Raw genomic sequence first — 21,707 nt, forward strand, 5'->3', positions numbered from 1 at the left:
CAAAATGGACCAGCAGTAGATGGACTGTTGCATTTTAATCTAATTTAAATGAAAAACTGATTACAAGAGAATCTGCTCCTTTCAAACTGGGATATCAGTATAGTTATATTATTTACATTGCTACTCCACTACTTTGAAGACCAGTGGAGGTAGGTTTTTTTTAGTATAGTTTGCTTTCTTTGTCCATCAGCAAGATCTCTAAAAAACTACCATGTTAAATTTCATGAAAACTGGTTAGGATGTAGCTTCATTAAAGAAATAACAAATTAAATTGGCGCTGATCATAGTTAATTGCATTAAAAATTGCAACAGGTCTCAGTAGCGATAGGATTCTCCAACAGCCTTGAAGTTTGTTATTTGTTTTCTCAGTTGGGGGTTGAGATTTAAAATTTTGTGATGTTAGTGTCTCTGTGGTGTAGTAGTATTTGCCTTATACATGGAAGGTCCCGAGTTTGAGAGACCAGTCTACCTGTATTGTTGGTCCTAAGCCTGAATAAATAGGAGAACTATGTCAGGATGGGCATCAACAAACAGATCCATTTTCTGGGGTAAAATAAGGGAGAAGTCAGCAGCACCATATGGTGATCTAAAGAGGACTATGGCACTCAAGCCTAGTTTCGATCTCCTTTTTTTAGTTGTTTGGTTAAGAAATGCTTGGTGACAAGAACATCTTGTTTTGGGGGTTTATTATAAGTAAACTTTTGGCTTTTGTCAGTAGATGTGCATTACAAGCCATTGCCTCTATACACAAGCTGTAATGTTTGTGGACCCTACAACTGCATGGATATGGGCACGAATGTGTAATTAACAAACTCCACTTTTCTTCTTCTCAGTCTTTCCACCAACTGTTGAACCCTTTTTTCCTTTCAGATATCAATAATGAACAATAGTGGTCCTAGCAATGGTATCGGTCAGGGCTCTGTTTAGGCCACTCAGTTCTTACACCTATTACTGGAACAACACTGGCTTCATGCACCAGTGCTGTTGACACAGAAAAGAACAAACACATAAAGCTAGCTATACCATATGTTCACTACTAAATTTGTGGCAGGACCATAACCCCTGCTCGGTTGCATGACTGCATTTACATGCAGCTGTTACCAATAAAGTCAGAATAATACTTTTAGGCACATTACATCAACGTAATACTTCGGAAGCACTCAGCCTAAAACTTTACAGAGAAGACAATAAACCTACAATTTTACTCAACGCTATAATCTTAACTAAACTGTATTCAAACTGGAGTGATCGGGTTAAGATTTGGTAAAGGTTTCCCCTGGAAAAAAGTTTGATAATATCAAAACAGTTTGTGAAAGATACAAATTAGTTACACATTAGAGACATCAAACAGCAACACTGCATAAAAATCAACAACTGCACACATATACATGAATAAGCATGCAAAAGAACAAAAGTGCAGTTGATTAGGCAAACGACACACGCGCATACTCCTACTGGAGCTTTCTTCTATTGTTGATTATTTTTATTCTTTCCATATGATGGTGAGAGATAACAGATTTACACAAACAAGCAGACACACACACAGACACACATCTGAGTCACAGTGAGGAAATCCCATCATGAGTTGAAAGCTCAAACATGAGACACACACTCACACTCCATCAGAACTGCAGAGGGTTTGTCACAGAGAGATTTGAGATGACACAAATACACAAAACACATAAAAGCACAAACAAATGCACTAAAGTACACACTGTTACCCAGATGTACAGCCGGTGGCTCCACAGCTGCACTCCATAAAGTCCCTGAAGGTTATGTGGCTGCTATTTATGCCCACCTGCAGACACCTTCTACCAGCTGATGAGTGACATATTTTTTAATATACAATTTATTTAAAGTAATTTTTTGCATGTTTTATCTACGCACTAATACTGAGGATGCACGAGTCAGAGGCATGGCCACATAGTTTTAAAACTGAAGACCCACATACTTCACATTCCCACAGTTGTCAGTGTTGGAGTTTCTCCATCAATAATCAATGAAGTGCTGCATTAAACTTTCACAGTTTTATTTTTTAATGGCTGACAAAAGTCCTCCGATATTCATAATTCAGACGACAGCCGCTATTTCTCACATCACACTGGATTCTTCTTCGTCAGTCAGCGTGACAACGCTCTGTCAGAGATGCCGAACAGCTTGAGTAAATCTACCACAGACACAACTTAAGTCTATGAAATATCTCACAACCTGCTACCCCCTGGCCACGGGCCCTAACAAAACTTAGCCTGAGACCTGAAAACAGGTCCTCAACATGCCTATCAATCATAAAGGCTGCTAAAATTGACATAACAAACTCTAAAAAATTATTTAAAAAACTTTGCTTGACCTTTGTTGAATCTAAAACCCTCCCACTGTACAAATTGCTGAAACATTTGTCTTAAAAGGCTCAGTCGCTACTAAATCATTTCTTCTGCTACTCATAAAAAGAACTCTGACATTAGAGAAATAGAACGTGATTGGAAAGTTGACTTTGCTGGAATTTGTTGTTCAGAAAAACAAAGCAAAACAAAAAAACATAGTTATCTTTAATATGTTTTTTCTTGCTCTTCAGGGAACCTTGTTTTAATGCCTGGAGTATCTTTCCTTGTGACAAAATAATGCCATTAAATGAAAATTTGATTCATATGGTGTTTTTCTCAATCATGGCAGAAGTCTGATGTCTGAAGCAGAAATGTGGAGGATGACATGATGTTAAAATATGGTGGTAACAGTGGACATTTTCAGTCTTAGGGTGTCACACTCAGTGGTTTGCATAAAACATCATAGATTGTTGTATAGAAAGTAACATATTTATTGGTTGCAGAAATCTGCAGAAATAACTGGAAACAGATCCTGGATTTTGGACTGAGTGCAAATCTGTCATAAATCCCTCCAAAGTCAAAACCTTACCATCTCCACAAAACGTCCAGAAAAAACTAGCAATCTTTTAACCTTTTTCGGTGTTGTTAAAACAAATAGACATAATATAAAATTTGTATCCACAGAAGTTTAGCCTGGTTCAGTGTATTCTGATTTGGTCCCATCTTAATGGGGTTGTCTGTTGTCTCGGCATTTGTGTCTTATCCTGCTCCAATTAGCTGTTTAGCCGAATCTGGGAATGTCTGCTGTGGTCTATTCTGGAATTTGGAAGTTTGTTTGTTTGTTTTGTAATTTCGTGTCTTGGCAGGGTTGGTTAAACAGTTAATAAAAAGGATAGATGATCATTTCCACGCCAAGATTTGTTCAGTTCTAGTATCTTTTTAGCCTTTTTTTTTTTAGTTTTCACTGCTGTCTGTCTTTTCTCTATTTTTTACCCTTTCATTGTCTTTTTATTGTCTTTACTTTCTCTTCTCCCTCCTTCCTTTTTCCGAGGTTTTCTTGATTTTAACAGATTTACACACTAAGATGTTAGATTTTTTTTTCTTTTCCTTTCAGCACTTCTTACCCATCCTTTCATGTTTTCACCCTCTCTTGTCATCTTTTCATCTTCTGGTGTAACTCTTGCAGAACCAATCTGACCGTCTCTCTCTTACACACATACACACACACCAAATGCATTCCTCTGATTGCTGGAACTCTCCTCTTTTTATTTTTTGAGGGTATATAGCCAAGCTCCACCTGTCTGTGCCTCCAAGCAGATTAAAACAAACGCTCTGAGTTATCGGTAAATCCTGTTTGACCCGTTCAGTTGCCCCACTCCCCATAACTGTTTCATCCAGCCAATCATGAGGGAAGATCAGATAGAGGAATTAAGTGGACTGAATTTTCCATTAGATATTTCACTGTTTGATTTTAGCTGGCGGTGGTGTTTTCCTCTTCTTTTTTTCCCTCTTTCTCATCTTTTTTGACATTTTTCTTTTCTGTCTTTCCTTTGATGTATGTCTCCTCCAGTCTTTTTCTTCGTTATCCCCCCCCCTTTTTACCCTCCTGTGTCATTGATCCTCTCTGCAGTTGTGTCAATAGAAATCAGGCCCATGGATCCACTGTTTGTCTCTATGGATTGAACCTAGGGTTGGGTGGGCATTGAGGCTCTTGAGCACAGGGGACCCCCTAGGGCTATATATTTCCCTCTGTGGGAAACGGGGATCTTTCCTGCCAACCGAGCGAAGCGCCGCTTAGTTTCTGCCTCAGTTCGCTGTGAACTGAACAACAGTGGCTGATGCAATGATGTCATCATTTGCTTTATGGACACAGCAGCCATATTTAATTTATGTCACTCTTATGTCTCATCTGATCCATTTTATTTATCTCTAGTTCTCCAGTTTGTGGTATTGCAGCAGCTAGACTTTAGTATACACATGCACACAAGCATATTAGGGTTTGTTATTTACATGAATATCTTTTCCAAGTAGTGAAGCATAGTAATTAGTCAGAAAAGATGGTAATGGACAAAATTTATCCTTTAAAAATATATTTGAAAACTAAAGATACCACTTGATTTATGATTCAGTGAAATTGGTCTTTGTAATATTTGAAACCAGGCAGAAATAACTTTAAAGTTAAGTGGTAAGACTTTGGTGTGAAGGAATTGTTAGTTGTAAAACTCATGTGCACTGTATTCTACTTATTTATTTTCTTTATTTATAGTTGATAGTACAGCTTAGATAGTGTTATACACTCTATTGCCATTCTCCTGCCCCCCTTTGCTCTATTGTCTCACAGCAGTAGCAGCAGTCATATTTTGGCCCACTGTCATTTAAGTTTGTAGGGATTTGTTTATGTATCGCTCCCTAGGTTCTTCCACAGCATTTCAGTCAGTTTGAGCTCTGAACTTTGTTTCAACAATTGTGAAACCTTCATTCTTTTGTTTTTCAGCCTTTCTGTTGCTGCTGTACTTGTGTGATTTTAGCCAAGCTTCATCTGTTTGATAGATAGCCTCACATTTGACTCTAGTATATTTTGATATACAGAGGAGGTCATGGTTGACTCAATGACTGCAGTGTGTCCAGGTCCCGTGACTCTAAAACAAGCCTAGAATACTCACTCTTTACCACTGAGCTTAACATTTGGGGGTGAATTTTCTGGAATATCCACTCCTGGGAGACTGGCAATTGTCTTGAATATTTTCCACTTAATTTTAATTTAATAATAATTTAATTTTTTTTTTTTTTTGTAGAGTGATGCACTTCAAGTATGCAAATGGTTCAGTCAGAACTTAGTGTTGTCCTGCAGTGTTCACCCTATTATGGATATCTCTCTTCTCTTCAATTTCCATTTTCCCATCATTCCATCCATTATTTGCATCTTCTGTCTCCTTCATTCTTTCAGCCCCTCTGCCCTGACCACAGAATGAAACCTTAATTGAGTTTTCATGTTGTCCCGGTTCCTCCTACAAACCACTGCCAGTCTGTAGTCCCCATCGCATGACAATAGTGATCATAAACATAAAACAGACCTACACGTCCATTTGTGGAAAATGCACTCTTACTCTGTGTTAAGTGCTGTACCCGCAATTATAAATTTCCTAAAGACCTAAAGACTTACTTATTAAGTACTTATTAACATTTTAGCAACATCTGTAGGGACATTAGTGAGTAGAAATGTGCAACCACATTACTACCAAAACAGTTGACTTTAACATGTGAGAGTCTATATTCTAATAACTGAATGGGAACATCTTCAGCACAATAAACTAAAGGAACTACATCTTATTCAGAAGCACATTTTAGATCACTGCTTTTAAACTAATCCCGTGGCTAAACTCAATGTGTAAAACATAATCAATTAAAATGACTATGCGAGGCATGAGAAGAGGGTGTAGTGTAGGGTGTAAGAGTTACATTTCTGCAACTAAAAGCAACAGCAAATGTAAAAACATTTGTTTTATATACGTATATTAGCTGTTGTGCACAGGGTAACCATTAATATCAAGTTGTTTTATCTTACCTTCACATCTACCTCTGATTTATGTGTCACCTCCCACTGAGTAACAAATTAATAAAATCTGCCTTTGGTCATTTCACTTTCAACTGGTGAGATAAGCCCACAAAACCTGAAGTTGTTTTCAAAAATAAAATGGGAAAAGTGATGGAGAGAGTTCAGCTTGATTTTTTTTTAATGAAAATGAAATATGAAAGCTTTTGTGAAAGCTTTAAATTTGTTTTTTTTATCCTTTCAATGTTTTCCTGATTTGCTTCACTAATTCTTTTTCTTAAATGTCAATCCAGTTATAATAGCTTTGTTTACTGTTACATTGCTTCATTTTTTTTGTATTCTGCTCCTCCAAACAGGCAGTTTTATGCATTGATTTTTTATTTTCTTGTCATCTGTTATTTTCATCATTATCTGCCTTGTTATCTTAGCTCTAAACACGGATTCTCTCTCTGTCTTCTCTCCATCGTTCCACCCTCGCTCCCTTTTATCCCTCTCTCTCTTCATCAGCAGTGAAAAATGGGGCTTAATTAACTGTGTGCCTGCAGGACTTTAGCTTTCTGTGTATATGTGTGTGTGCAGAGGTAAAGTAGGCCAGTCTATAAGGTGGTTAATTAGGATTCAGCAGGCCTCTGTCCGCTGGCTCCTAGGGACCAGATGGAGAGCCGGGTTCACAAACAGAGGAGGGTTTGTTCAGTGATGTTTTAACTTTCACTTTGGTTCAACTGTGGAAGGAGAAGCCAGATTCAAATTTCTTCATGCATCGTTTGCTTCGCTTTTCACACATTATATTTCTTCTTTGCTTATTTGAAATCTAGCAGCTTTTATAGTGGATTTTTTCATCATGTTGGCGGGGGTACCTGGGGTTGAAGATGCTTTGGAGGTTCCACCACCTTGCTGATAACACTGTTATTTGTCTTCTAGTGTTACATTCAGGAAATCATCACAGATCTGCTCCCTGACTGCTGCTAACAATTTAGCCTGACTTTTTCTTACATTTAGAAAATCAGAAACACCCTCTTTATAAGCAGTTTCAGCTAGCAACAGCCAGCAACATCTCGCAAACCAGTCAAGGAATAGACATTTTTCTCTAGTGACTACCGGAGGTTGCGAGGGTTGTTGCTAAGCAGTCTCTAGGGCTGTGTTACTGAGGCCTAATCTTACTACTAGTAAGTCCTTGGTTAAAATGCTAGACTAGCTTAGCAAATTACTTGACCAGTTAACACGATCCATGACACTGTGTTATGTATGATACCAAATGGTATAGATTTTGCAGACAATCATGTACTGATACAAACCAGTAGTACAATAGCAAGTTCAATGTTTCAGTTCTGTTTATTTTTATATGTTTTCTGGATAGCATGATCTTTCTTCATATCATTTGAGTTTGAATTCTAGTTTTTATCTTATTCTATTTCCCATGATTCTGTTCTCATGGTTTCTTCATTCATCTAAGTCAAACCTTTTTTTGTAATTTACAGATGTAGTTTTAGGTATTCCCTCATTTTATTACTTTCTTTACTATTAATTTGTAGCTTCTGTCTTTTGTGTCCTGTTTCCAATTTTGCTTCCCCTTTCCCATCTTCTTGATGTTGTCTCTCTTTACCCTGGTATTTCCCATATGCCTCAGTTTTCCATTGTTCTTTGTCACATCATGCCACACTTCCCATTTACTTCCCCTGCTATTTGTAATTTTTTTGGAGTAATCTGAGTAACTCGTATTTGAGTCTGCATTTTGAGTTCAGAAATGCGCATACAGTAATACAACACATGACTCTCCATCATGTGTTGTATTATGCTGTCAATATAATAGCTGTCTGTAGTAATAACCAAGAGTGTTGGTGGTGATGGAAATTACATCTACCAGAGGTTTAAAGGATTCTCTGCTTCTTTAGAATTCTTTAAAAAATCACGTGCAACATATATACAATAAATATTTTGCTATCATAGCAACAAAAATCTATTCTCAGTTTAGGTCAAATGCCAAGTACTTTTAAAATATCCTTAATATTTTATGTCCTATAGATGCAAAGAGCTAATTAATGTAGTTTATGTAGATAGACATATACAAAGATGTATACATTCAATTACACAGCTTTTTCAGTTTCACTATAAATCTTACTACTAATGAAAAAATACAAATCAAAAATATGAATATACTGAGTCACATTAAATTGCAAACAGTAACTATTCATCATCCAAAATATACTCAAGCCCTTCAAATTCCTCAGATATATTAAATACCTTGACACACACACACACACATACACGGACACAGGTGGTGTCACAAAGCCAGAGTGCTTTCACATGTGATAGAAACTTAACGTGTTGTCCCAGCAACCAGTCCCATGAGAACACCTGCTTCCAGCGAGTCACCACGGAGACGCATCCCACTACGTCAATCACACCCACGTACACATGCAACCACATACATACATGTAAACACCTGCGCTATGGCAGTCATGTGCACATGAGTTATGGTTTTGCACATAAGTTGTAGGGACTTAAGTCTGTGTGTTGTGGGTGGGCTGAGGATGGATGTTTAGATATGATAGAGAAGGTTACAGTAAGGGGCTCTGGAATACATTATGTCAACAAAGGTCCTCATAGAGACAGAAAGACGTGCATATATGTGTGGCGCAAAGTAGCATAACACACTGCAGCAATCCCAATACAGATGTGTCAGTTTGTGAGTCTAAACCTACCTGCTACACACACATCAGGGATAAAAGGGATCAAAAGGTCTGCAGAGAGGTTTTACTCTGGGGCTTATCAGCTTTCTTCTTTATTTTCAAACTAGTATGATAATAATCCTTAAAAAAAAAAGAAAACAAATAATGATGGGACTGTTTTCTACAGAACTGTCAGCTCCTTCTAAATAGTGCTTATTTTATCTTTTATCTTTAACTTTATTAGAGTGGCATTTGCCCTTGAGTTAGGCCAAGTTCTTTTTCTATTCAGCCTGTTCTTCTCCTTACATTGACTTTGTACACCAAAAAGCTTTATTGAAAGGATGTGACAGCACAACATTAGTCTTTTATATACATTTGTGCTGTTGATTCTGAGAATATGCTGTATTTTTTTCATTCTTTGGGGATTTTCTCTATAGCAAACGTCTTTGGTTTTTCCTACATTAATCTTTTGAAGCATCACAAAAAAACTTAAATGCGATGGGAGGTTATCCGGGGGTCGGTGAGTTGCCTGAATCTGCGTCTGCTTGTTTTGTCTTTCCTTGTATTTGACATCTCTGCACTTTTCTTCTCATCTTTAATCTTTCTTGCCTGTTTTTGTATCTGAGTTTGTTTCTCCTGCTGCTCTGCGTAGCAGGTTGTGACAAACAGGTTTGTTAAAAGCTTTTTATACATAAACACATCTTTCACTTTAATCACCTTTCATCATCGGCTGTGTGACAACCTGTGGGCGCGACCACATTTTAATTTAATCCCCCCGCATCTTGTTTTCCAGCCCTCTTCTAATTGAAGCTCTTGCGAGCACCAGCAACAGCTATTTCTGAAGCGCCGTTGGTTGGCTGCCACAGCTCAGCTTCACGCTAAATGCATCAGCTGCCATTCAACTTAGAGACTCAGAGGGAAAAGACAGAAAATAGCTCTTCTCATTGTGCCTCTGTCCTCTCGATTCGGTTGCATCCTGTTCTGATCCCGGTACGCTGTGTGTCATACAAACAAATCCCCTCCCCAAACAAATAAATGAATTTAAATTAAAAGACAGCAGAATGGAGTTTGGTGTAAACAAAGCACAATTCCCTTTCTCTTTTTAGCCTCATTTTGCATAACAAGCCATGACACGCTCTGCATTGAGATTCAAATGAGTAAGTGGCGGCTTAAGATGGACTTAGCTGCACTTCACTGGGACTATTTATCCGGCTGTATAAAAGACATGTCATTCTCAACACTTCCTGTTTGACTAGTTTAGGACAGTCAGTGTTCAACACAACAGACGGTGAGGGATTTTGAACCGCTGAGAGCTTTATGAAACTTTATTGATCTCTGCCAGGAAATTAGGCCATTGCAGCAGCCAAACCGATTTATCAGATAAGCAGGGGACAAGTACAGTCAGCACACACAAACAGAACAGAAACAAAGAGCTCGGGCCTCTTCCAACGTGTGTTATATACAGGGAAGTGACAAATTAAACATCTTCCATTCTTCCAAAAGATTTGTCCTCATTTCGTCTTTTGATAATGGTGATCGAGAGCACCGTTTAACACGTCAATCCAAAATGTCTCAGATGTTAAACTGAAACCTGTTGACTGGGAAAAACACATTTTCATCAGATCATTAAGTTATCCCTGGTGCCATTATGGATCGGGGCACTGTCATCCTGGAGGAGACCACGCCTGTCTGGATAGATATGGATGGATATGTTTCATCGTGTGATAAAGATGATATCAAGCAGTGTTTCTTCATTAAGTGTGTAGTGTGTATGTAGTAACAGTTTCCTTTTAGAAGATCCAAATGATGCCTGCAGAATTCCCCAAAACAGAATAACAAAGCCATCTGAGCCCCCTACTGAAGCAGTCAGGGCTCCATGTTTTCCTTTGATTTGTCACCTTTTTTCCTGAAAGGATCACTTTCAATATAGGATTGAAGATGGGATATGTTGTGGCAAATGTGCAGGCTACATTAAACTAACACCAACATAACAGTCTGAAAGGAGTTCAGCAGGGACTGAGATGTAAATGACAGACACAGTAGAGTTGACAGTCTGAGGATAGAAGACTGGGAATTTTAGACAAAGAGATGAAAAACGAGCAGTATTTCTTCTCCAAACATTAGTTTTCTCAGTGGTGAAGTCCAGCTGGGACCCATGGTATGACAAGACTGTTGTACTATACTGTTTTTTACTTACTTGCTTAGAAAACATTTATGTGTATGTGCGTGTGTGTGCGCTATCATGGGATACCTCATCGTTTTTGCAAACAACTGATGGCCGAGGCTTATTTGTATTTGTCAGTCGCCACTTCTCCCAACACTTTAAAATATTAAAGTGTCACAGAAGCTTGTGGCTTTTACTTATCTTTATGAATTTAATATCTATTGAATATTGTGAATGCTGCTGAATAGTGACACCATTTGCATTTAGTCTGGTTTCCAACCCGTCTTGTTTTCATTATGTAAATCTGCCAGCTACTGGCTGCAAAATGTCCTTGGAAAAAGGAGTTCTTTCACTTAGGATTCACACTGTCTTGGTTGAACCATTTGCCCTGGGAATAGCAACTGGTAACTTTTCCCCAGGTAGCTGAAAGCGTGGAGTAAACAAAGAAACTGAAAGGTATGGTTTGGGTATGAGCTTTAGATATGCAATGGCGTTACAGTGAGAGCTCAAGGACTAGAAATGGTTCCAAGGCAACATTTATTTTGCATTATTTTCACTAGATAATTAAGCAAGAATAGCTGCTTACTAGTTAACCTAGAACAATAGATAGTTTACAAATTAAAATTGATCAGAAACCAAAAAAAACCCAATGTTTACAGCAGTGGCCCCCTCTGCGTTTGACCTACAATAGTAAGTACTTTAGATCTATTACAGTCTGTCATTCCAAGATCTAAAAGCTCAGTGGCCAATGACCAATGGTCAGAACTACAAGTTGAAATGTAATTTTTCTGAGACCTCATAGAACAACATATCACATAATAATATAATTTTGATTAATTTGTTTGTGAAGGTAAGATCAGTTAAACTGTCCTGAATTTCTTCACTTGACTGTCCATCAATGAGAGCCTGCAGCGTGTTCTTAAGATATACAGTTTATCATATCAGACCACTGCTCTGTAAAGTAATTCACTGAGTCCTCTAACACAAAAACTGTGGTGCAGTTCATTGCACATGAAAATTTAATTTAACCAGTGATGAGGAATTACCCCAAAACACAGGGGGTTATGGGTAGAAGCAGAGGAATAAAATAAGTCATGGATGAAACGCTTAGCAGAACATAACATTTCTTCATGTGTTCTTAACAGGTTAGACAGTCGAGAAAACCTAAAATAATCTGAAATGGCCTTTTGTTATGTCACAGTAACTGGCATAACAGAAAAGCAATCTTAAAGGAAGCAACATAACTTTACTTTCTTACTTTGACATGTTTAAGGAAAAGAACACATCTATTCCTTTGTGAAAATGAACAGTTGTGAACACTGAATGACTGCTCAGTGTTCAGGTTCTTAACTCGTCCTCATTTTCCACTCCTCTTCTTTGCTTCAGGCCCACTCCTGCCCTGAGCCGGACATTCCTCTGCATATTTATATGCATGCTTGCATGCATGCTTGTGTTCGTTGACTTCTCGAGTTCAGTGATTCGCATCAAGGAGCTGTTCAGCACATTTGGGTGCTAGCAAGGCTGGACTAAAGCTATATAAGCGAGTTCTCCACTTTACTAAACTCATTGCTATAGTTTGGCAGAGCAAGTTGTTGCAACATTTCCTGAATACTTTTCTTTTAGAACCACAGTTTAGTGTAAAAAAAAAATATGAGTTAATTGGATTGTTGCAATTGTAGCTCATGGCTACACTGCAGCATAAAACAACACAGATGCCATTTTGCTACTGGTTTGTCCTGAGGATGGTGCTAGAACGAAATTAAATTAAAGGGATTTTTGAATGTTTGTTCATTTGTTTGTTTGTTTTACATGATTGAAGTGTTTTTCCCATTACATTTAGGTGAAGTGTAATTGGTCAGTATATTAAATGTTATATGTAAAAAAAGAATTGGGCCATACCTCTCATTAGATGTTTTCAGTCTCATTGACAAAGTGTATAAAATCAAGCATCTAGCAATGCAGTCTGCCTTTGCAAACACTTAAAGAGCTCACTGATTGTCTAGGTTGTACTGCAATAAGAATCAAATGTGGCAACAAATCAGTTTGTAGTTTGTGTGTTCTTCTTTTCTAGACATTTCAATATCAACTCTAAGTGCATTCATTGGAAAGTGAAAGTGTTTAGGAGCCACAGCAACTCAGTCATGAAGTGGCAGACAACAGAAAGTTAGAGGCAGGGTCACTGAGAGCTGAGGTGCTTAATGCATTAAAAATGCTCTGCTGGCTCAATAAGAGTTCCAAACTTCCAAACTAACCTAATTAGTCTCACTGTATAGGTTTCTGTGGCCAAGTAACTCCTTTCAGTGTGATGTGGACCGGTCCCAGTACTATATGAAGTATTTTATAATGAATAAAGCACAATAATTATGAACTGCATCAGAATCAGCAGATATCAGGAGATAGTTGGGGTAGATGGAGGGGATACAAAGAGCTAGACCGTCATACCAGAGGCTGGTATCACATGCTGATTCCTGTCTGTGTTACTGTATAAATATTTATTAGAAAGTGTAATTAAAGGGAACTCGTATTTCATTAAAACAAACCAAAACTTTCACCCGAACCTAAGCCAATGCTATGAGCACCTCTAAAGAATGACTAAAAAGTTTAATAACACTGTACTGCCTCATAAAGTAGACATACTTTATGTATGTAAGAAATGACATGTGATATGCCACATATACAACCCATCGTCTATGCCAAATATAATGTGGTCACAAATGTGTTTCCCTCTGAAACATTGTAATAGAAATAACATTTTGAAAGACAGACCATCCTCTGAGGAACTGAACTGTGATAAGTACAGTTTGCAGTCACTGAATCATCACACACTCCAACTTGTTAATAATAAGGCAGTCCAACATTTTTAAGTCACATTTTTAAAACTACATTAAGATTTTACATTTTAGGATGTATGTTGAGATGAAATACCGGTTTAACAGCTGTCGAGGTCGAATCTACAAAACCATGTTTTTATGAAAGCCTGCCGTGTATTCCACGTGCATATATTCCCTCAGAAGCACTTTAGCTAATTCTTTCTGTTTGTCCCACATTCTCATCTCCTGCCTCTTGTCTCTGGCAGTATTTTCCAGCTCTTATTAAGCTCCTTGTCATGACATTCTGTAATAGTCTTGGCTGCTGGACAGATGATTCGTCCACTGTTCTTTGTGTGCAGCAAAGATGTTTGGAGACCCTTTGTTTTCACTGATTGGGCTAACATCAAAATATATTACACTGTGCGCATAATGCAAAACTCTTTTAATCTAACAGGGACATTCTCTAATGCCCATAGTGTTCAGTAAGCTCTTTATTTGCTTTATCTGTGTAGACTCCTAAATAATATACAAAATGTACTTTTTAAAATTTTCCAATAAAAAGTGTTACTTATGTAGGAGGGGCTGCGGTTTGTGTTCCACTCACTAATGCAGATAAACAAGCTGCAGTGTGACCCTGCAGAGACTACGTATTATATCATATATCAAATGCCATTATTCTAGTGTCAGTGAGCTTTTATCAGCCTGGAGGTACAAAGGAGGCATTGTGTCCACTTCGCTCCCCCTTGCAGTTGTATTTCCATACAGTAAGGTTGGCTTTATAGTTTTCGCCCAGGCTGACACATGTGCTGACCGCTGGCACTGCATCTGAACGTGTTGATGCTTATCATAATAATAGGACAGACTTCATTTGGCTTTCATGCACGGCCCACAGCACAGCATATGTAAAACAACAGACAGAAATAGATTTGATTATTCTGGATTTTATGCATTGACTAAAAACTCAAGGCCGGCTAACGCGGGAGAGGACAGTGGAGCGCTAAGCTGGAAGATTCCGTCCTCATTATCGCCTCACCCTCATCTCCTTAACTTTTTTTAGTTAGCGTTTTGCTCATTTTCTCACTTTATTTATGGGTGTTTATCATAGTCACAGCATGCTTTGGCCTGGAATAGGATATATTTTTATTTTCAGATTAAGTTGTTCTTTTCTGAAAGGACATTAATTTTTCTTTGGCATATACAGAATTAATATTAATCATTACAGAAACAACAGCTTTCTGTTAGTGTTATTTTTCCACATACAGGTAACTAATAATGGATTACTGAAGCTAAAAATATGTGATTCACAAACCACAGAGTTAAATACATAGAGGATATTGTTGATTTGTGGACATTTCTTGGTGATGCAGATTCAGAGATAATGGGATCCCCTGACAGTGCCCGTCACACTGAGTGTAATAGTATGTGTTTGTGTACTTGAATTTGATGGGTAACTCTAAGATGGAGCACATTTTCTTTTTCCTCATTGTTTTTTTCTTCATTCTGCATCTATGCTCACCATATTCCTTCTTTATTCTAATTTTTTTGCATTTTATGCCTTATTTTCCCCCATTTTGGCTTCACCCCATTGTTCATTTCTCCTGTTTTCCTGTTGCTTTTTCTATTATTACTTCTTTGTCTCCCTTTATGTCCCTGTCTCATTTGCCTCCTTTTTCCTGTCCTCCTCTTTTTCCTTTTCCCTCTCATGTTCAGTTTGTTGACAGACCTTCAGAGAAGACAGAAACAAAGGTAGACACCATTGTGTCTTCACCTCCTTCCCTCCTCCACCTCCTCTTCTGCCACCTCCTCATCTCTTTTTTTTTTTCGTTTTTTGGTCTCTCTGAAGTGAAGTTTCCTCGCTTGTTCAGGCTGTTGTCTCCTTTGCTGTTGCAAAACGACACAAGAGCCAAAACAACAGCTAGCGCCAAAGCACCTTCAAACCAAACAAATGCCTCCTCAGAACCAGACGACACAACAAAATATATAAAGAGAGTTGACTTTTGGATGCAGAAAAAACATGCGCGTGCGTGCGTGTGTGTATTTTTGACTGGGAGAATGGGAGCTCCTGCTGTGTGTCTTTGTGATCTTGTGAAAGTTCTGTTGTTTTATTTTGGAGGAACTGCTTCCTTCTCTCTCTTCCTCCCTGTCACTCCTTCACTGTTCTCTTCTGGAGCAGCAAGGTGATGATGAGAGATGAGGAAAAAATGACAAAAGTTGAGAGATGTCACCTTGTCCCCATTGGCTGAACCACTGTCTGAACGAGTGCAGCTGGCTTAGCTAACAAGCTTCGTCACTTCAAAGCTGAGACAACAATAGCAGCCATGCAGTTGAAGCACTCAGCCAACCACCAAAACACAGGGACTGTTAGGTAACATTTAAATAAAAACATATAAAAACACTGATGCACAGAAATCATCTATTAAATCACTATCAATTGAAACTTTTGACTGTTACTGTATATTATAGTACAAAGAGTCATTATTTCTAAAAGCAAATGCATTTCTATGACATATTTTACATAGACATGATTTAAAACCAGATGTTTAGCAGTTTTATGGCTAATGTGTTACTAACAATGTTGATTTTAGATTTGTAATCTTGTAAATACATACTGCATACTCTTAATACAAAGCCATTTCATGGACACTACAGTCCATTTTTTTGTGGATAATTATTATTTTATATGCAGTTATTTGATGTCCTGTGTCTGGAAAACAGGTTGAGAGACACATATAGAAACTGACTGGTCACCTTAGTAGCTCAACAGTCAGATATTTCAGTTGGTTAAAACCAAAGGCTAAATAAAAGAGGTTATTTTTCAACATTGAACTGCATCATTGAATTAATACTAATACTATCCAATACTAATACTGGATAAGAAGCCATAACAAAACTATAAACCATATGTATATACAGTACTGGCCAAGTAACTAAATCAGATTCTGTTGTCTTCTGAGGACATTTTTCAAACATTTATCTTTTTTGGTTATAGAAATGTTATGAATTTTCCTGGGCTCAATAAAGATTAGTATTCAGTTGAAAAGGGCTTCTTTCCATCCATTCATTTATCCATCCCACCCATTTTCTTCCTCTTATCCAGTTCAGGGTCATGAGGGGCTTGAACCTATCCCAGCCGTCATTGGGTGAAAGGTAGTTTTGAATAGGGTTATTTAACAATACATAAATAAACAGATTAGTTTAAATACCAGCAAGAACCATTCTCTTATATTTTAAGTTTCACCTCCTTCTTGATTTTGCGAGAGAAGTAACATTCACAAACTTAATGGTGTTATAACAATTGAACTATTTTCAAGTGAGAGTGGAGCAGGTACATGGGGGAGTAATAAGTTGGCTAAATGCAACCATTCCTTTCAGAAGGACAGCTACATAATCCTAATCACTGTATGGTAGCTATTCAGAGCTATCTTGGATTCTTGAGTAACAGGATTTTTTCAAATCAGTTACATGTAGTAATGTCATATTTGTTTACTCTCTTATCCAGGTGATGACTGGTACCTGTGCAGGTTAACTCTGAGCATGCCCAGTCAGGCTGACCTGCAGTGGGCGATGTTTCCCTCACCTTACCTGGCTGCTATTGGTCCTGATGCAACACCAGGCTCTGTAGTGTATCGACTGTCAGCACGACAACGAGATGGGACACTAGGACGAGCTCAGTTCTTCCTACTTGAGGGTGAGTGGTTAAAATCTTATTTAAATTGCTGTATTGTGCATAATGACTATATAAATATTTTCTGTATACTGTATATGCTGAAAATGAGCTATTAAGATGTTAAGAACCCTTCAAAGATGAAAGATACATTTCAAATGCATTAACACGTCTTTTATAATATCAACACTCGCCCGACTCATTGTATTTTTTTCATTGTTTTGGGGTGTTTTTTACCTACCACAGTCAAACCTCCATCTTTTTTCAGTCAGTTTTTCTAAAAACCTGTCATGTGTTTGTTCCTGCTCTTATCTCCCGCTCGTATCTGTAATTAGGTCCGCTGCAGCTCTGCCAGGCTCTGTGTGACAAACCTGTTTTTTTCAAAAGAGTGATTTATAGATAAAAATTTGACTTGTTGAATTTCAATTACCATCAAATGGAAGAGGGAGAAAGAAATGCTCAAGAACGGGATGGAGCTGCGCTGTTAATCGCTCCCTGGGGCAAAGAAAGCTCCCAGATTCAGGAATAATAGGGAAGTCTCTGGAGAGGCAGCGAGTGGGAGAGTCAGAGGGTGGGCGGATGGGCGCCGGTGGCTGTGGATTTTTTTTTTTTTTTAAGTGAAGAAAAATGGGGGAGGAAAGTAAAGGGGAGATATTTTGAGAGCTAATTTCTAATGCTTTCTTATTAAAAGCTTCTTACTTCCCCTTGGCGTAATGTGACTACATGTGTACGAATGAATAATCCAATAATTTATATTAAAAATGTTTTTTTAACATCATGCCAATGTGAAAATATATTCATGTAGAGTGAGTGAAGCCAATTAGGGGCATTAATGTTATTTTAATCAGTTACAGCATCCTAAATTTGCAGTTTTTGTTTTAGTGGCTTAAAAATGAGTTGAAAGTTTCAGTTTCTGTGGGTCTTTTTAAAAACAGTGTGCACTCACTGACATCACTGTACTATTAAAAAAATAAAAGTTGAAACAAATGGTTCTTTTTTTATATCTACAAAATCTTCTGTTATTCTTCAATATACTCAACATATTCTTAGAAAACTGAAATAAATCACTGTCATTCCCTTCTGCCATGTTTTTATAGACTTAAAACAACACCAAGTTGCAAGACTCACTTTAATTTAAACTTAGATTTTATAAAAATTAAATGAATAAGACAATCTAATCATCAGGAATGCTACTCTTATAAAACTGTAAACTTGTAACCCTTTGTGTTTGTATTTGATATGTAAAATCTTCTGATCCAGTTCCTGTCAGGCGTCACCATCAAGATTTTTTAAAATATGTTTTTTATATTTAGTAGGTCCTCCAAACAACCAAGGAGAAGACCTAAGTTATAAAGTGAAACTTTCAAAAATAATTTCCACTTCAACCACTTTCTGTGTTCTTTATGTTGCTGATAAATTCAGCTGTCTCTCCCTTTCCTGTTTAGGACCAACTTTCAACCAGTCAGCATTCAGCATTGTTGTTGGGGTTTTCTGTTTTTTTGAAGTGCACGCAAGCACATCCGTATACCCAAAATCTTTCACTCTGCATAGTCAAATACCTACACAAGGGGGCTCAAATGCAGTACCATGAATCCTACTTATTTGGAATAAAAATCTCAAATTTTAATGGTTCCATTGTAAAGTGACAACTTAAGAATCTATAGCAGTCTCTAGCTGTAGATGAGGTTGACAGATATCAGTTTTTATTTTCAGAAGTTTCACAAAATCATAGTAGTGTTATTCCACAGTAAAATATATTTCTTCCTATAGTAACAACTACCATATATTACATGTCTGTCCAGAACAATTGGACAGGTCATTGGATATTTTAGGTCACTGAATGCAGTTATAAAGCATGAGTCAGTGAGCTTTTAGAGGTGCTGTTATTCAGTTTTTGGACAGGTTTGCCAGCTGGTTCCCTGGCCTCTTGCCTAGTCTTCATGCTATGCCAATCAGGGGCAAGAAACCAATATGCATCTTCTTGTCTCTGAACGAAACCTACTTTAAGTCAGTTTTAATTTCAATTCAAAAGAGATTATTATGAAAGTGAGACAATAAAGGCAATCTGTAGGAGCTTTAGAACAGCGGTCCCCAACCCCCGGGCCTCGGACCGGTACCGGTCTGTGAGTCGTTTGGTACCGGGCCGTGAGAGTTGAGGCTCAGGTGTGAAATGTATGGTTTTCAGGGTTTTTATCGGTTTTCAGCGTTATTTTGTTATCGTTTTTATCGTTTACTCGGTTTTCCTGGGTCTTTTCACGTGTGTTATTAATAAATCTTCTTTTTTCGGTACCGGTACTAGTTTTATTTTGTTGTATTTATCCGCGACACCTTAAAGGCCGGTCTGTAAAAATATTGTCGGGCATAAACCGGTCTGTGGCGCAAAAAAGGTTGGAGACCGCTGCTTTAGAAGCAAACCACAACTCATTTAGTGAGACTTTGACAAACAAGTGTCAGAAAAATCTCCCTTCAGCAGTCAAAACAAGAGAAGATGATTGACAGGTTGGATGCAGCTGCTGGTTCAAAACCCTCCAGTCAACAGCTGGGGATTCTTCTCTGCCCTTCATGTCTTTTTTTATCCGCCCATTCTAACCTTTCATCTTCTTTCTATTCATGACATGATATACAGCCTTTGCCTCTTTGTTTCGTTGTGTGCCTGTGTCACACTTTTTTTCAAGTTTCACTATTGCTCTGTGGTTAGTTAGCACGTTTATGCAGACAAGACACATCTTCCATGCAAACTATGGATGGCTGCAGCAGGCAGGATGGGTTTCCTCTTTGTAACCACTTTCCCTCGGCCACCAACCACTTGCCAACCAATTGGGGAATACAAATCTTTTTTTAGTAACTAGCAGTTGTCTAGGGGTCGCGGATGTTGTCTAGGCCTTTGTGAGTGGTACCTTACTTTGCCTATCTTAGTTTTTAACAATAATAACAATAATAAAAACACATTTTGTAATGGGTACCTTTCAAAACCTTACACAAAAGAGTTTTAAAAAAGTGCAAGAATGAACCAAGAAAATATCAATCAAGTCAGTAAAACAAGCTTAAAATATATAAAGTAATTAAGAACAGAGGATTCATATGACAGGTGGAAGACCAGCAGAGTGAGTATGACAGTTTAAAGAGGTGCATTATGAGATGGGAATTGAAAGTGGAGAGAATCAGTGTTACAGATGTTTCATGGGAGGCAATTCCAGAGGTGAGGAACAGAGGAACTGAAGCAACTGTTTGGTAGTCAAACAGGCATAAGGCATAGTAAGAAGAAGAGAAGAAGAAACCCTGAGGATGTGAATGGGTGTGTAACGTGCAGTAGTTCAGAGAGGTACTGCAGAGGGAGGTTATGGATTGCCTTTAAGGTGAGGAGCAGAATCTTAAGATCAATACGATATTTAACTGGGAGCTAGTGAAGCTGCTGAACAACAGATGTGATGTGATAAATGGAGAAACTTCTGTGACTACTTCTGGACCAGTTGAAAGTTATGGATGGATATGAGAGAAAGAGATATACAGGAAGCCATGTAGGACATAACCAAGGTGTGAATAAAGATGGGAGTACTATTGGTTGTGACAGACAGACATTAATGTCTTTATATATTAATGTTACAAAGATGGAAGTATGAGGAGCAAGTGACATAATAAGTGTGCTGTCAAGGATGACACCCAGACTCTTAACCTGAGGGGAAGGAGAAACTGAGGAGTTGTCGATCGGGAGGGAAAATTTTTGACATTCTGGATGCCAATGAGAAAAAACAGGATTTGATTTCCTGGAGGAAGGTGGCTGGGAGAGTGGTGGTAGGTTTGGCTGACAGGTAGAGCTGGGTGTCATCACCATAACAATGGAAATTGAAATGCTGATAATTTTACAAAAGAAGGAAATAGACAGTTGATAAATAGGTGAGGCCCCAAAACAGATCCCTGGAGAACAAGTGGTATAACTGGAAATGAAAATTTCAGCTGAGATATTTAAGTTGACTGAACCAGGATAGGATTTAAAAATGGAAATTAAACCAGTTTATGGGTGGTTTATTAATTCCAGTAGAGGCTAGTCTGTCAAGAAGGATATTATGGGACATAGTGTGATAGTCTGCAATTGCATAAATAGTAATGGAAATAAAGAAGAGGAATGGTTAATAGACTAGAGTCAGCTGCTATTAGGAGGTCATTGGTGAATTTTGCAAAGGCTGTTTTCTTGAGAATCAATGGGACAGAAACTAGACTGAAACTGTTCAAAAAGATTATTGCCAAACAAGTGAGCAAGAACCTGAGACACAACTATTTTCTCAGGGATTTTAGAAATAAATAATAGATAGAATATAGGATGAAAGCTACTGAAATTGTTGGACTCTGCACCAGCCCAAGAGGTGATGATGGCAGTTATTATGGTGGACAGAGAGGCTAAGCAAACTTTAAACTGTACTTTTCTTCTTGTCCTCCTCTTCTCAAAGTTTCCATGTCTGCTTTCTTTCTCTTTTGTCAAATTGTCTCCACATTTCTACTGCTCCCTTCCCTCTTCCTTCTCTTCTCCA

The 21,707-nt window shown here is 37.9% G+C and overlaps 1 protein-coding gene across 1 annotated transcript in view; it reads left to right on the forward strand.

The window, feature by feature from the left end:
- The window catches only part of LOC146659523 (neural-cadherin), a 139,923-nt gene that overhangs the window by 39,638 nt on the left and 78,578 nt on the right, over positions 1-21,707 (forward strand). The window contains exon 2 of the mRNA XM_085423617.1: positions 17,017-17,205. Coding sequence (XP_085279743.1) covers positions 17,017-17,205 — 189 coding nt within the window. The remainder of the gene's footprint in view (positions 1-17,016; positions 17,206-21,707) is intronic.

Source organism: Rhamphochromis longiceps, linkage group LG11, assembly GCF_057381845.1.
Source record: "Rhamphochromis longiceps isolate RC_006_pf linkage group LG11, R_longiceps_female_GT1.1, whole genome shotgun sequence".
In the NCBI taxonomy this organism is placed as follows: domain Eukaryota; kingdom Metazoa; phylum Chordata; class Actinopteri; order Cichliformes; family Cichlidae; genus Rhamphochromis; species Rhamphochromis longiceps.